Consider the following 17,270-nt stretch of genomic DNA (forward strand, 5'->3'; position numbering starts at 1 on the left):
TGCATAGGTTTGAATCACTGCTCTACTTTGTACTATGTGACCATGAGCAAGTTACATGACATATCTGTTTTGAATTTGCCTCATCAATAAGTTTATACCAACCTAAGATGACCGTTGCAAGGATTAAATGAGGTGATCAGTGTGAAGTGCTTGGTACAGTGCTTGACATATGTATGCTCAATAAATAATAGCTATTATTAATTATAAAACACCATTGAATGGCATCAGCAGTACAATTATTCCTACCTCATTTTGTTTTAGAAATTAGCTGAAGAAATGACAGTGTTGTGCTTTTTGTTTTATAAACTGTTTTTATTCCTTTTTTCGTATAGGTCTGGCTAGTTTCTGTGGTGCAGTTTTTCGTAAATATCCAATTGATCTTGCTGGTCTTCTTCAATATGTGGCTAATCAGCTAAAGGCGGGCAAAAGGTAATCATAACAAATTATATATAATGGAACTCAGTAATTAGAGTACTTATGGTGGTATTGGGACATTGAGATTCCTATTCTGAAAGACTACTTGGTTGTAGGCTCAAGTAGAATAGTTGCTCACTTATATGAAATTCTTTAATTAAAAGAAGTTATACTTTAATACATAAATAGACACCTTCAGAAATAACTAATATTTGGGTATGTGACAGTACTTTAAAAAGTTCATGGAAAGATTCGCATTATCTTTTAATTCTATTTTTCCGTGAAAAATGCAAATGATAAAGCAAACAGGAGTAAAAATGTTAATAATAGGTGAAGTTGGGATGGAGAGTATGTGGGTATGCTTTGTACTATTTCTATTTTTGTGTCCTATCTGTAAGTCTGTGGTTATTCCCAAGCAAAAAGTTAAAGTAAACAAATTATATGAGCCAAATATTTTTTGGTATAGTTCTAAGAATGCAGTTGTTCCTTAAAAACTGCTTCAGCCCCTTCACCTTATATTTATATACAAATAATTTAGGGATTCTCAGTATATTAATTACAGTATATTGTCATTTATTTATTTGAAGTTTTAACTATAAACTGTTTCTTGTTTTGTTTTGTTTTGTTTTTGGAATAGTTTTGACCTGCTTATATTGAAAGAAGTGGTACAAAAAATGGCAGGAATAGAAATTACAGAGGAAATGACAGTGGAGCAACTAGAGGCCATGACTGGTGGAGAGCAGCTAAAAGCTGAGGTAAGAGTTGCTATTTTTGTTTATTGACTTTTTAAATTCAAAATGTATGTGTATTAGTCCATTTATGTTGCTTATATCAAAATACTTGGAACTGGGTAATTTATAAAGAAAACAAAATTTATTGCTTACAGTTTCTGAGGCTGGGAAGTCCAAGGTCCATCTGGTGGTGGCGACAGTGACGTAGGGGTCTCAAATTGCAAGATGGTGAAAGCAGAGAGAGCAGAGAGAGAGCAAGAGACAGACTCTCCTCTTTTAAAGCCCTCAGAACCACACCACTGACCACCATTTTTAATCTATTCACTACTGCGTGGTCCTACAATCTAATCACCTCTTCAAGGCTCTACCTTTCAATTATCATACTAGGATTTCCCACCCTCCTAACAGTCAAAGTGGGGGCTAAGTTTCTAATACATACAACTTGGGGGTCACAATTCAAGCTTCAGGGAGTTTTGGGGGGGACATAACTCAATCCACTACAGTATGCCTGGTCATAAATAAAGAACCCAAATGGTATGTATATAAGTACATAAAGCTAAATGACCTCCTCTTACAACTGCCACTACCTCCCTTTTTAAAATTGAAATATACTAGTTATTTTAATCTTTTTAAAAAACTGAGTGTAAAAAACAGTAAATAATACATCTGTGAGGAAAACAAATGCCAAATCTTCTGTGGTCCTTGATGTCCTCACTTGCATAAATTGTAACATAGTTACTTTTTTGAATCTGAATTAAAGAATAATCCTTTATAAGGGACTGAAAAATATGTACATGTTTAAACACAATTGACAATTATCTTTAAGCCAGTGACTATATAATCAGTAATAGTGTCACTAAAATAAATTTGGGAAGAAGGGGAAGGACTGTAAGAGTTTTTCATGTTAAAGATTGTGACTGAACTTTTTTCTGTCTTTTTCAAATCAGATGGCATCAGTTATGTACTGTACACTGGTAAATTTGTGTCTTCTTTTGTGCAGGGTGGTTATTTTGGCCAGATCAGAAACACTAAAAAATCCTCTCAGAGATTAAAGGATGCACTGTTGGATCATGATCTTGCTCTTCCTCTCTGTTTGCTTATGGCTCAGCAGAGGAATGGGGTAATCTTTCAGGAAGGTGGAGAGAAACATTTGAAACTTGTGGGAAAGCTCTATGACCAGGCAAGTTAAAGTGACTTTTGTGTTTATGTAGATTTTTAAATCCCAATAAAGGAAAATAGAGAATGTGGTATAATTTGAATAATGTCATTTTTGCACGTCATATGAGTGTGAAACAGCTCTAATGTAAAATAGATATTCTGGAAATAGGGCCTATTTCTGTGCAAATTATGGTATTTAAGAGATGGCCCTAGGAAATGTTATAAAAATGTATGTCTTTCAATTAATTAAATAGACATTTCATCATTAAATTCCTGCAACTTCAAGTTGTTTGTTCTTATGTCTTTCTTTCTTGATCTCTGGGATTCTGTAATTTCAGTTACAACAAAGTAGATGTTATCTCTCTTTTTTCTTTATAATATAGTTGGTGGTAGTTAAACACATTTTCTGGGCCAGTTCATATGTTTTGGTGCTTAATATTTATAAATATATTCTATAAATAAAGTTTTTATCTTTTAAGGGCAAATGAATTGACTTCTATTTGCCTATGCATATTGTTTTATGTGATTTAGGTAAATATGAGGGTACTTCAGAAAATTCGTGGAAAAACAGAATTAAAAGATAATATGAATCTTTCCATGAATTTTTTGAAGATCCACCTCTTGTACATTCTACTGAAAGTGATGCACAATAGCTTGGAACAGGCTATCAGGGCCTTGATATCTTTTTCATAATATGATTATGTGATCATGTTTGTAGATGGTCTCTAAAGTCCTTTCAGATTGTAAAATTTGGATTCTTAATTGTTAATCAAATATTGTTAAAATGACATATCTTAATTCTTTTGGAAAATGTTTATGTTGGTTTTACAAAATGGTAGCACATCTGTGTTTTTTGTCTTATTTTTTAAATTTAGTGTCATGATACCCTGGTACAGTTTGGTGGATTTCTAGCATCTAATCTAAGCACAGAAGATTATATAAAGCGAGTGCCTTCAATTGATGTACTTTGTAATGAATTTCATACACCCCATGATGCAGCATTTTTCCTGTCTAGGCCAATGTATGCACACCATATCTCGGTAAGTAGAAGTATTTTTGCTGCTATTCAAGAATGATTCCAGTTTATTTCATAATTATTATTTAATTTTACTTTTAAATGCATTTTAGTTTGATGTAGACAGAGATTATGTCTTTTGGAGAGTTACTCTTGTCTTTTGTTACTATTCAGCTCCTAGCAGTGTATAATGAAAATGTCCCATTTTAAAATAGGACTTACTAGTTGTATAATACTACTGTTACTATTCCACCAGTTGTCCAGATTGATGTCTTATGGACTGTCTAAAACTGTAGTTCTCAAACATTAGTGTAGATGAGAATCACCAGGGAAGCATCTTAAAAACTCAGAATTACATGTCCCAAAATTCTAATTCAGTAACTAGAAGGGTACCTGGGAATTTCTGGGTTTTTGTTTGTTTTTTAACAAGTACTAGGTGATTCTGATGCATGTTAATCTGGGTATGTTACTCTTAGAAACACTCCTGTTGACTTCAGTTGACTTCAGAGAGTCCTGTTTCCTCAGTGACAATATCCCTGTCAAATAGTTATTACCCGTACAGTCAAATGATATTACCGATACTGCCTTGAAAGAAAGAAAGATGGACAGAAAGACTTAACTTCCCAGCCTCCTAAAAATTCTTGCCTTCTCTGTTGTGTAATTTGTAGGAAGGGTTCTTGTTTTCTTTCCACCTAAATAAAATCATGCCCCCACAACACCCCCCCCCCAAAAAAAAAAACCCTCATGAAAGTAAACTGGAAACTTCCCCAGCATGACATCTCAGTAGTAACTGTATTGAAATTCAAGTAAGAATGTGTTGGGGGAGAGGAGACAGCCTTCCCTCATCTGCCACCTGGACTGTTCCCTGTAAAGCAGTGACCTCTAATGGGAATTTACTTTTCCTTTCCCCTTAGGGCCATGGTCAATCCTCTGTTTGGAAACTATGGTATTTCCCTATTCTGACTGGAACCCCAGCATATTCTTCATTTTCCTGTAGGCTTAGATTCTGGCTTTTCATTTTATTTGTGGTTGTTTTTAAGTCTGTACTATGCAAGGCTTTCACTACAGATTTTGGAAAAGGTTTTGATCCTTTCTCTTATACTAGTATCCCTTCTTTGTTCCCAGTAGGGATACAGAGCTGTATAGTAGAGGTATACAAAAAAGGTGCTGAGAAATCTGGAGTCTAACTGATCGTTCAATTGTCCATGTGCTGTTAGTGTTTACATATCAACTGCTACAGTCTCTCATTTCCCTCTAACAACCAACTAACTGTTACTTGTTTTAATTATCACTTTATTAGTATTATGTAGCAGTTCTTGTGTTATATACTGTAGAGGAGGAAAGGGGGTAAGGGAGTGGAGTTAGGCCTCTTCTTCCCATTTAGAATCTCTCAGTCCAGAGAATTTTATGCTGTCTTTGTGTAGTTATGTCTTGTGTTCTCACCCAATTCCACAGTAGATCAGTCTCAGCTGATCTACTGTGGACCTGATTTCTTGAAGGACTGAGGTGGGAGAATTGCTTCATCTCAGGAATTCTGACCTGCTCTGTGCTATACTGAGAAGTGAACAAACTAATCAGCAATATTGAACCCTAGCAAACAGGAACAACTGGTTGCCTGAGATTGGCTGAACTTTTTCGGGTCAGAAAATGGAGCAGGTTGTTTATACCAATAGCTACCCTTCCTCTAGCCTATGAAAATATTGTCTTTGTCTTTTAAAAGATACAAAAATCTAAACAAAGAAATGGCATTTCTCTCTGAGGATTGAGGAGGAAAACAGAGAACCTGTATGGAGGTGGCTATATAGTCAACCCAGGGATAAGTGTTTTACCTGTAGGCGACATGCCACTCTCTGGAAAGGGAGTTCCTCAACAACCCTGGTTACACTGGATGGGCATCCAAGGTGCCCTGGGATCCTTCCTTTTGCTTCTTGGGTGAAAACCTCTCTTGAAGAGCCTTTGATGAGAGAGTGAAAGTGTATGAGTATTAGAGGACTACTAGGACCCCTCCATAAATTGACTACCATTAGGCTCTCTTGGGAAAAATTCAGCCAAACACTGCTCAGGTTCTTGGGTCAACAAGAGCTTTCCGAATAGTAACAAGTACAGCAGTAACTGTGGATATTAGTTTTATTCCATATGTCTAGTTCCTCAGGTGACTTTAGATGTGGAGTTGTTATGCCTCAACATTTGACTTAAAATGTGAGCTTGAAGGGAGAGTTAAACTGACTTTAGACAAAGATGCCTCCTAGGTAAATATGAAGTATATCTATCTTTTCTGATCGTGCCTGTTTTTCTAAATACATAGGGACTTGGGGGGTGCCTAGCAATGGAAGTCACAGATTCATAACCAGAGGGCCAGGGAGACTGGAGTTATCATATAACCCTCTCATACCTATAACCTAATTATCTGTTTTAATTATTGAGACACACCTTGTGAGGTCTGAAAGAGAGGATTTTCCCCAGTTCATATTCTAGATCTTGCCCAAATTTCAGCACTGTTTTATCCCATGTTTCGTTAGAACCTTAGCAGATGTTATTTTCCTTACCTACGTTGATATTAGTTACCTTCAGTAAGACCTGTTCTCTAAATTTAAGAACCTTTGTTATCCCAGCTGCTATTCTTTCAGGTCTCTGATGTAATTGGGACTCCTCTGTCATAACTAATGTTCTTTGTAGCTTTGTCACTTGTGTGGTCTCCGTAGTTACCACCATGCTTTCTAAAATGGAGATGACAAGAGATAAATCTTCCCACTTCAAGAACAATTTTAAAACTCTCAAGTCCTGCTTGAGATAGCCTCTGCAACAAAGAGATCTTGGTGTGCTTTTAGTCCAGTGGTACTATAGCAGCACCCAGGGTACTCAGGAAGAAAGGCAACTGGACTGCAAAGAGCTGAGACTCTTTTTCCTATCATAGTGCAGAACTGGAAGCATGACCTTTGACCTCTGACCATCTAGTTGTGGGTTACATAAACTGAATGATTTAAGTGCTTTTGTAACATAAAGAAGCAGCTATTTTTAGGACTTCTCTTAGGTTCATTCTTAAGGATGATGCCTAACCCAAACAAAATTTTCTGGGTGAGAGTTCTTTTATTTTAAAGAGACTAAAAGACGTGATACAATAGCAACAGCCCTACTTTGTATTATTATTGTTGTTATTATTATTTTTGGTGGCTGGCTTGTATGGGGATCTGAAGCCTCCACCTTGGTGTTATAATACCACACTTAATCAACTGAGCTAACTGGCCAACCTGTATTATTTTCTTTTTTACATTTAGCATACACTTTATGAATTAATATGCCATCCCTTCCATTGTGCTAACAGATTTTTTTCTCATACAGTTAAGAGTACATCCTTTCTCTGACTCTCCCCCAAATTAGATAAACCAGTCAGGCCAAAGAAGCTGCAGCACCAGTTCTCACTTGCTTTAGACTTCAATACACCACAGCTATTCATAGAAAATTTTATTTGGCGTAGCAGTAGGGTAACCAGCTGGTCCCAGTTTGCCTGGACCTTTCTTAGTTTTAGCACTAAAGTCTTACATCCTGAAAAACCCCTAAATCCCTGGCAAATCCAGATAGCTGGTCACCCTACTTAGCAGTCTTACAGTAACTTTCTTGTAAGTTTTCTTGGTGTTGATCCAGCTTCTTCACTCCATAGAGTGATACTATAATTTGTTCTGGTTGCTTATTGCTAGTTCCAGTCTGCTTCTTTACCAGTGTTAAGACCCTCTGCTTGGTTTCCTTAAATATCTGAAAAGCAGGACTAGAAGCCCTACATGTTCAATGCCTTATACCACAGTAAGAGGGAGTAGGGTGGGGGGAGTGAGCAGGGGGCACACATACCCTATTCACTTACTCAACAGGTCAGATTTGTTAAGAATCTTATGGAAAACATAATCAGCACATGGGAGTAAAGATTGGAACAGCTTCCAAGGATGATTTATCTTAAATGTTGTTGGTAAGAAACTAGAATTCCTATGACAGTTTTGAGATTTGTCATCTTTTGATTCTTTAAAAGGGAATATAGGTTTTTATACCATGAAAGTCATAAATTGTGTGTGTGTGTGTGTGTGTGTGTGTGTGTATGTATGTATGTATGTATGTGTTTCTACTTTTTATCTCCAGTCAAAGTATGATGAACTTAAAAAATCGGAAAAGGGAAGTAAACAGCAGCATAAAGTTCATAAGTATATTACATCATGTGAGATGGTGATGGCTCCTGTCCATGAAGCAGTGGTCTCCTTACACGTTTCCAAAGTCTGGGATGACCTCAGCCCTCAATTCTATACCACATTCTGGTCATTGACAATGTATGACCTTGCAGTTCCACACACCAGCTATGAACGAGAAGTCAATAAACTTAAAGTCCAGATGAAAGCAATTGATGACAATCAGGAAATGGTAGGTTTTTGTTCTCGTAGCTCAAGTACAATAGTTCTATGGTATTAATTCAATATTACCAATACTTTGAGATTGTTATAGCTCAGGTTTCTTAAAGCTGTGATCTTGTTGCTGTATAATATTGTCTTAAGGGGGTTTAATGGTAACCCCTAAATGGATGGGGCAGGGGCTTAGTGAATGGGTGGTTATGATTAATCAAAAAGTATTTGAGTTTGCTTTTCTATTGATGCTTGTGCTAGTAACTTGAAGTGATCTATATTACTGTAATAGCAAGAACAATAGGTGTTCCCAAGAGGAGAACTCTTTAGGAGAGGACTATTGAAGAGCTGAGTCTTGAGCTGGGCAGTCCTTGAAGTTAGATTAGAATTGGAAATATGGAGGCAAATAGGGAGGCCACTCTAGGGTTTGGGCAAAGGCAGGAAGTAGTGTGGGGTTTAAGGAGACCACTTTTACTGCAGTGAATGGGTTTAGTGATGAATTTGAATAGTTAGAATGGGGCCAGATTATGTAGGGTGTAGAAAATCAGGTAGAAAAGTAGACTTGATAAAATTGAGGGCTATTTTAGATTCCTGAGAAAGGAAGTAATGACGGTTAAAAAGAATAACATTTTAAAAAGGTTATTCATAACAGCAGTATGAGTGAAGCTTTTGATAGGGGAAGGGCTAGAGACCAGCCAGGTGCCTTTTTGGGTAATTCATTGTGAGGTACTGTGAGCATAGGTTATAGTGGTGGTAGTGGCAATGCAGAAGACTTCTAAACAAGTGGATTGTAGGAATGAAGGAGAAGGAATAGTCAAAGATGACTCTATGTCTAAGGCTGATAGTACTAGTGTTGGGAAGGTAACTTGTCTTAATGGTGTACGAAGACTTGTTGACATTGTTTTGGATGTGTTGAGTGGAGGTGAAAGCAGCACATCCAAATAGACCTGTACATCCATGTTGAAGTAGTTATAAAGTATCAGCACTTATCTGTTTAAATTTTTTAATTAAAAGAAGGGAGGTAATGTTCATATAGTTAGAAAAGTAACTTATACTTTGTAGCCTCCAAATAAAAAGAAAAAAGAGAAAGAGCGCTGTACTGCCCTTCAGGACAAGCTTCTTGAAGAGGAAAAGAAACAGATGGAACATGTACAGAGAGTTCTACAGAGACTGAAACTGGAAAAGGACAACTGGCTTTTAGCAAGTAAGTTGTTGGAATTGTTACATTCCTACTGCTGCTAAATTGCAAAAACAGAACTTTATAATTTGGGAGGTGTTGAAGTGTATTATGTTTGTATTTCAACTCAGTGTTCACTGTCCCATTCTTTGGTAATTCATTAATGCAGAATCAACCTCACATGTTCACTGAAGGAATTGATTTAGTTTGTTGATGAAATTAATGAACTTATAATTCCAATACTGGCAGCTTATCATTCAACTTTTTTGTATAAAATCTTATTTCTGGAGGAATTATAGATAGAAAAATTTCCACAGAGTAAAAGTGATAGTCTTATCCCAGGCATGACCTTTTGGTTACAAACTATAAATAGTTTGTGGTTTTATAGCATTCTCTACACTAAAGGTAATATGTTGTCATGTTTAGTGGCCTTGAGGCACTTGAGGAAGAAGTTTACCACTTAATATATTCTTCCCTTATTTTTAGAATCTACCAAAAATGAGACCATCACAAAATTTCTACAGCTGTGTATATTTCCTCGATGTATTTTTTCAGCAATTGATGCTGTTTACTGTGCTCGTTTTGTTGAATTGGTACATCAACAGAAAACTCCAAATTTTTCCACACTTCTTTGCTATGATCGAGTAAGTTCTTTTTATTGCAACCTTTAAGAAAAAGTCTCACACAAAGATAGCTAAACATTATAATCTATAGAGGTATTATTGTGTGTGTGGTTAAAAGCATGAACTCAAGAGCCAAGTGCCTGAACATGAATCCTAGCTCTGCTGCTTGTGATCTTTGGCAAATTATTTAACCTCTCTGTGCCTCAGTTTTCTTATCTGTAAAACGGGATAACAGTACCTGCTTCATAAGGTTGTTGTGAGGATTAAATGAGTCACTACACGTAAAAAGCACTTTGAGTACCTGATATGTAATAAACATTCAAGGTTAAACTGTTAACTCAGCATTTTGAGTTTGTGTTGTGTCGTGATAGGTAGAACACTCTTCTCCATTCTTAACCTTCACTCCTCAAAAAAAAAAACATCTAAAAAGCTTATACCTTCTCACATACATAAAAGTAGGGATGCCTTTCAGTATGGTCTTGTTCACAGATTTTGCATCTGGCTTTTTTATTATAAAATTACTACATTTTCTGGTTTAAAAACATAATGTATGTTACATGTCAGCTGCCTATTTCTAGTTTCTGTCAGCTTCACCTCTGCTTCCTGTCCCTCTAACCCCAGTAATGCTTGTATATATGGCTAAGTCTTTACGAAGCTGTTATGTAATGATAATGGTAGTATTTTCTTGTCATTGTAAATCTGATTTTTTTATAAAAGTTCCTTTTTGGGGGTTGCTTTATGAATGTGCTACTTCTCACAAAAGCTAACATCTCCAAAGGTCTCTGCAAGTGTGAATATTAAAGGGGAAGGTATATTTTAACTAAACTTATCTGTTTATTATAATTCGTTATGACATTATCTTTTAATATTTCCAACTGATTTTGATCTCGATTTGTTTTTATTTTTCAAACATTTTTTTCCTGTAGGTTTTCTCTGACATAATTTACACAGTTGCAAGCTGTACTGAAAATGAAGCTAGTCGATATGGGAGATTTCTTTGCTGCATGTTGGAGACCGTTACCAGGTGGCATAGTGATAGAGCCACATATGAAAAGGTATGACTAATAAATACCCTTTATGTAAGGACTACTTCCAGTAATCTCTAGATTGTTCAATTTGTTTGTTTGTTTGTTTGTTTTGTTTTTGGCAGCTGGCCGATAAGAGAACTTGTTTTTATCAGTGCTATGCTCTCTCATATATTGTTCAGTTTTAAAAGGGAAGCTGAATTTAAGTTGTAAAACAGTGTTTTAAAGCACAATTAATTCATTATTAAAAAGTGCTATGCTTTTTTATCCTGTCTCAAACTGACATTCCAAATAATATCATTGAATAAGCTGAACTTTTCTGTGAAGGCTACCTATCATCAAGTAATATACATGATGTTTTTAAATGGAATCATTGATCTAGTCTACTTAACTTTCAGCCTTTGCTATTTTGTGGGACATAATCTTTCTTTAAAAGTAACAAACTTTTTTTCCTTAGGAATGTGGAAACTATCCAGGATTCCTTACTATATTACGGGCAACTGGATTTGATGGTGGAAATAAAGCTGATCAATTAGACTATGAAAATTTTCGACATGTTGTACATAAATGGCATTATAAACTAACCAAGGTAAAAAAAAAATTGGCTATTTCAAAGTTGATTTTTATTCTCTTCATACTAGTTCTTTTATAATAATGTGTTTAAAAATGTTTGTTGTAGGCATCGGTACATTGCCTCGAAACAGGCGAATATACTCACATCAGGAATATCTTGATTGTGCTAACAAAAATACTTCCTTGGTACCCAAAAGTTTTGAATCTGGGTCAGGCTTTGGAAAGAAGAGTGCATAAAATCTGCCAAGAGGAAAAAGAGAAGAGGCCAGATCTATATGCATTGGCTATGGGGTAACAAAATTATACTTTAATATGATTTATGAGACTAGGTGACAGAAGGGTTCTGAAGACTTTAAAATGTTTTACAGTGTTTAAGGTTATCTTCTGCTTTACTTCAGGAGATTATGCGATCATGTTCCCACAGGCTGGTGTGAGTTGTCACTTCTGATTCTCAACTTCCGGTCTATACTGGATGATAGTTTCAAAAGTCATATATCATATGTGTTGATCGGGAGGAAGTGTACTTTTATCATCACAGTTATCAGACCTTCAAGAGCAAAAAAAAAAAAAAAAAAAAAGTCATCTAAATTTAAGGATTAGTTTATATCTAAATTATTATTTTTAAGAGAGTAGGGCTCTCTATAAAGACCTTCAAGAACTTACTGAAAATTAATATCTTTTTGTTCTCTAGAATCAAGTAGCAGAGTGAATAACTTGCTAATTTTATTCTTTGAAACCCCATGTTTTTGCTTTTCGATTTGTGTTTGTATATTTAAACACTTTGTGCGACTTTCAGCTACTCTGGGCAGTTGAAAAGTAGAAAGTCATACATGATACCTGAAAATGAATTTCATCACAAAGACCCCCCTCCGAGGAATGCAGTTGCCTGTGTACAAAATGGGCCTGGTGGTGGGCCTTCATCATCACCATTAGGAAGTATATCTAAATCAGATGAAAGCAGTACTGAGGAGACTGGTAAGCTTATTTGTAGAAACTAACAAGTATTTTGTTTCGTCAAAGTGAAATATTTTGTATCCCATGATAAGTACAATGCTGGTTCAGTATTACTTTTTTATTCCCTAGGTAGGAGTATGTAAATGTTAAGAAGTAATCAGCCTGCTATTTCTTTCTAATTATTCTCTAATCATTTTGCTGTGAAATTGTAGTTTGTTTACATTTAGGGTCTTGCTAAATAAAACCTTACTTTTATTTCAGATAAATCAAGGGAGAGATCTCAGTGTAGTGTGAAAGCTGTTAATAAAGCTTCTAGTGCCACACCGAAAGGGAATTCAAGCAATGGAAATAATGGCTCTAACAGGTGGGAACACTGTTCCATATGTCTATTCTAAATTCTTATACTGTTAGCCTCATGAATGTAAGGGAGGTGGTAGTAGAGTAGTATGAAAGTCATTTATGTTGTACTTTGAAATTTTGTATGTACCCCTATTTTGATGATGTGCTTACCATTCTAATTATGCTTTGTATAATTATGTTTTGTATAACAACTTTGTTTCCCCTGCTGGGATATACAGGGGAATATAGGTGTGAAGTTAAAAAATATTTTAGGACAGTGATTTCTGTGGACAATCTGAGTAAGGATAATTAACATAAGAAAAGCCTACACTAATTTAGAGTAGTATTCCATCTAGCAAAGTAATCCATTTCCTGATAGGAGCTCCCTTGGTTGATTTGTGGGATATAGTTTTGGTTGTTACCTTGTTATCCTCACAAGTTATTAAAAAAGGGGGCCTAACATTATTTTAATCATTCTTTTTGATCTATTTATGAATTTGTTTATTATTTACTGGATAAACAAATACTTCCTATTTACATGTCTTAAAGTTGTCCTTTAGTTTTCAAAGGGCTTCCCTTAGTTCTAGGATTTTTGAAGTTAATAAACTCTTTATGATTTTAAATAAGTAATATATTTTATGATTATTTGTGTTAAAATCTCATGTTTTTATTCTGAAGCAGCAAAGCTGTTAAAGAAAATGATAAAGAAAAAGGGAAAGAGAAAGAAAAAGAGAAAAAAGAAAAGACTCCAGCTACTACTCCAGAGGCCAGGGTACTTGGTAAAGATGCTAAAGAAAAACCAAAGGAAGATAGGCCAAATAAAGATGAAAAAGCAAGAGAAACCAAGGAAAGAACACCCAAGTCTGACAAAGAGAAAGAAAAACTCAAGAAGGAAGAAAAAGCTAAAGATGAGAAATTCAAGACTGCTGTCCCCAATGTAGAATCAAAGTCGACTCAAGAAAGGGAAAGAGAGAAGGAGCCATCCAGAGAAAGAGATATAGCAAAGGAAATGAAATCAAAGGAAAATGTTAAAGGAGGAGAAAAAACTCCAGTTTCTGGGTCCTTGAAATCACCTGTTCCCCGATCAGATATTGCAGAGCCTGAAAGGGGCAAGTGTACCTTTATTTATATTTGTTTTCCTTTTTATATTTTAACGGATGGTTTGTGTTGTCTCCTTGTTTTGGTAAGTTATCTAGGGATTTTATTTTGCTAGGGGAACTAATACTTGAGGACCTTAAAAGTTGGTAATTTTATTTTTTTTGAGGTGTTTGATATACATTATTCTGTTTCTTTTTGTCCTAACAGAACAAAAACGCCGCAAAATTGATACCCACCCTTCTCCATCACATTCCTCCACTGTAAAGGTTAGTATAGCCTGAGGAAGGCAGCGTCCATGTTAGGCTCACCTGTTTGGAATACCAGTGTCCTGACTTCCTTCAAGTCTTGTGCCAAGTATTCACTGGAGCCACTGGAGGCTTTATATTGCATTAGAAAATGAATTTTTCTGTATTGGTGGACTGATATTTTTTTCCTATTGAGTATTTTTATTATAAAATATTAAAACTTCAAGGACCTAGCACTAATTTTGTAGTGTTTCAAAGTGCAAGAAAAATTTTACCCAGAAGTGCCTCAACTGCTTTAAGCAGTCTTTTTTGGAGTGCAATGGTAGCTACAAGCAAATGAATCTTTTCAGCAGAATGAAGCCTATTTTTCGGCATAATCATTGAAGAATATATAGCATTGAAGACTTCCCGGATGATGCAGGATAAACAGGATACCACTGAATTCATCAAGCTTCTTGATGAGCGTCATACCGATGTGTGCCTTCTAAGAAGGAGTCTTGAAAGGAGCTCCATTTTAAAGTCTCCTTGGTGATCAGTTCTCCTGTAGTTGTGTATATTCAGTGAGCATGCAGCTTCTGTTGTATCTTCCCTTGGAGGTTTGTTTATACCCATTGGGTTCCCAACAAGTTGAACCTTGCATTACGATAAAAGCAGATGTGGCATCCAGCCCTACCACCCAGCAAAGAGAAACCCCAGGCATTCAACTGCAGCACAAAATCGTGGGTGTAGCCTTCTTGAAGACTCAGGGTAGCCATTCCTTGCTCCATATTTAATTTTAATTCTAAAGTCATCTAATTTCATGGAATCTTTGAATTTGCAGTACGTTGAACTTTTAAAACTGTAAGTTACCAATTCTTCATCAAGAGCACTGTGGTGGAGTACCATAATTGATTGCTTTTTCTTTCTTTTTTTTTTTTTTAATCTTTTTTTTTTTTTTTTTTTTTTAATTTTAATTCTAAAGTCATCTAATTTCATGGAATCTTTGAATTTGCAGTACGTTGAACTTTTAAAACTGTAAGTTACCAATTCTTCATCAAGAGCACTGTGGTGGAGTACCATAATTGATTGCTTTTTCTTTCTTTTTTTTTTTTTTATTTTTTTTTTTTTTTTTTTTTTTTGGGTGGGAGGTGTGAAATTCACCATTACAGGCACTTTGCAAAAAAAAGTGATTACTCTTTTATAGAATACATTTTGTTTTCTTGTTAATATAATGCCACTGAGTTTTTCAGATACATAAAAAAGTGAATATTTATATTAGAGTTACAAGTAAAGTAAAATTTGAAACTTCCCAATTGAAGAAAAAGTATGAAAATATGTCATTGTTCTTCCACAGTGATCTCCACTATTTTAAACTTTTTGTGGAGAAAAAATGTTTTGCTTTCTTAAGCCTCTTAAATTATGTATAGCTTAAGTACAGAGATATGAGAAATGTGGCATTGACATTTATTTTTAAATTATGAGCAAAGAGTAAGATTTTTATTTCTTTTATTGAGTATATATAGTGTAATTTTTTTAACATTACAATTCCATTACATAGTTTTATTTTTATTTTTATTGTTGATATTCATATTGACAATGACATCATGAAATTTATCCTAACAAGAAGTAGCTGGTTTATTTCCAGGTTACAGCCATGCCTCCCAAAGTTCCTCTGAGTTCTGAGAACTATGCCAGCTCACCTATCATCTCCATTCATTTTCTACAGGACAGTCTCATCGAACTCAAGGAGTCTTCAGCAAAGGTTTGAGTCTTTTAAAATCATCATGCCTAAGTAAACCAAAAAGTTCTTTACTTCTTTTTTTTAGTAGATACCCTCACCCTAGTAAATTCAGTAAGCTAGGATTAGTGGGAAAAAGTACTCTGCTTACTTAGAATAACCTTTTAATATACCTCTTACAAAGTGAAACAACATATGACATTGGTCCCTTTTAATGAGATTGTTATGAAATGTGTGTAAGGTGGGAACATTTCTATCATCTCTTCTTGCTTGCTGTGTTATGCATACTCTCTGCATTCAAAATATGGAAATGTTTAAGGTTTGGATAAGGGGTTATTGATTTGTTTGGGGGAGTTGGCTTATTTAATTTCTTTGTTGTTGTTTTTTGTTTGTGGCGGCTGATGAGTACAGGGATCCAAACCCTTGACCTTGGTGTTATAGCACTGTACTCTAACCAACTGACCTAACTGGCCAGTCCATCTTATTTAATTTCTTAATCCTGTCAGGCTGTGTTCTGGCTGTTTTTTAGACAACCCAAAAGACCAAAAAATAAATTTGATGCATTCACATAACTTTTTAAAAACCGAGCCCATCTCAATCCATAAAATTCTTTGTCTTCTCTGCCGAGATACTTTTTTGGCAGTTGTAGAATAATATTGGGAAATGTAGTTAATGTAAAATAATATTTCCCTACAGCGGAATACTCAACTTGTGTTTACATGTTGTATTAATTCTTCCCGTTACTCTACTTTCTTGAGTATTCTGCTACTAAAAATAGTGTGCGGTTTGCATATCTTATTACAGAGTTCATTTCATTATTATAGTTGAATTGTCCATTGCTCACACTATTCCATCTTTATTATTATAAAATTCGTGCCCTCCTTTACCTTGATTTTCTACTTATATCTTATTTTCTTATATTAGTACTTATATACTTATTTTCTTTTGTGCTAAATATTATTTTTTACTGGTAGACCAAATTAAATTTTGAAACAGAGCCAGTTGACATTACTATCTGCTTTTAGATTGATAGATTTATAATGATATGTCTGTGTCTATTGGGCACTAATTTTTAACAGTTTAGATTAGCCAATATGCTTGTATCCTAAAATTGTAGCATTGTTTGTAGATTCTAATGTATTAATCAAAAGAATGTCAGCTATACTGTGAGTACTTTCTTTTAAAGTGAAATGTTTTATTGACTAAATTAAATATGTATTGCAGTATAGTAGGTTCTCATAACCAGTTTGGGATTGTATATGTTAGTCATAACCATCAGTGGTTTTCATGAGCTATTTTAAGGTCATGGTTAAGAGTGTTAACTTGTGAGTGTTTATTTACCGAAACATACTTTGAAGCAGTTTAAAGCCTGCTGTTAAAAATTGATTTGATTTTCTAATCAGTAATGAAGATTATGGTTCTTCACATTTGTGAAAGCCTTTTGAAAACAAAACATTGTGAGATAACATTATTTCATTTCATGCTCACAACAGTGCTGTGAGGTAGATAGGGCAGGTGGTAGTGTCTTTTTTGACAAATGAGAGACTGACAAAGTTCTTGAGCCTTTTCCAGTGGCATACAACTTGTTAGTACCAAAGCATGAACTAAAATTAAGGTTCCTTAATTCTTAGCACCCATTTCAACAATATTTGAAAGGGTTCCTAGCTCTTTTGGTGTGTTTGTCTTGGTTTTTAAATTATAGTGATTCAGGTCAATCTCTTCACTGCCCCCCCCCCCCCCCCCCCCCCCCCCCCCCCCCCCCCCCCCCCCCCCCCCCCCCCCCCCCCCCCCCCCCCCCCCCCCCCCCCCCCCCCCCCCCCCC

At 35.4% G+C, this 17,270-nt stretch overlaps 1 protein-coding gene across 2 annotated transcripts in view; it reads left to right on the forward strand.

Moving 5' to 3' along the window:
* Positions 1–17,270, forward strand: part of THOC2 (THO complex 2) — a 177,716-nt gene that overhangs the window by 153,086 nt on the left and 7,360 nt on the right. Inside the window, exons 18-32 of one of the 2 annotated variants that reach the window (XM_008586446.1) lie at positions 333–429; positions 1,052–1,169; positions 2,146–2,325; positions 3,179–3,343; positions 7,444–7,719; positions 8,760–8,901; positions 9,361–9,518; positions 10,424–10,552; positions 10,980–11,111; positions 11,202–11,386; positions 11,892–12,070; positions 12,311–12,413; positions 13,067–13,497; positions 13,694–13,752; positions 15,437–15,472. In XM_008586446.1, the coding sequence (XP_008584668.1) occupies positions 333–429; positions 1,052–1,169; positions 2,146–2,325; positions 3,179–3,343; positions 7,444–7,719; positions 8,760–8,901; positions 9,361–9,518; positions 10,424–10,552; positions 10,980–11,111; positions 11,202–11,386; positions 11,892–12,070; positions 12,311–12,413; positions 13,067–13,497; positions 13,694–13,752; positions 15,437–15,472 (2,390 nt within the window). Of the gene's footprint in view, positions 1–332; positions 430–1,051; positions 1,170–2,145; positions 2,326–3,178; positions 3,344–7,443; positions 7,720–8,759; positions 8,902–9,360; positions 9,519–10,423; positions 10,553–10,979; positions 11,112–11,201; positions 11,387–11,891; positions 12,071–12,310; positions 12,414–13,066; positions 13,498–13,693; positions 13,768–15,436; positions 15,473–17,270 lie in introns of those variants that run through there. The other variant, XM_008586447.1, reaches the window with a different exon arrangement.

The sequence above is a fragment of the Galeopterus variegatus genome, unplaced genomic scaffold (assembly GCF_000696425.1).
Source record: "Galeopterus variegatus unplaced genomic scaffold, G_variegatus-3.0.2 Scaffold3992, whole genome shotgun sequence".
In the NCBI taxonomy this organism is placed as follows: domain Eukaryota; kingdom Metazoa; phylum Chordata; class Mammalia; order Dermoptera; family Cynocephalidae; genus Galeopterus; species Galeopterus variegatus.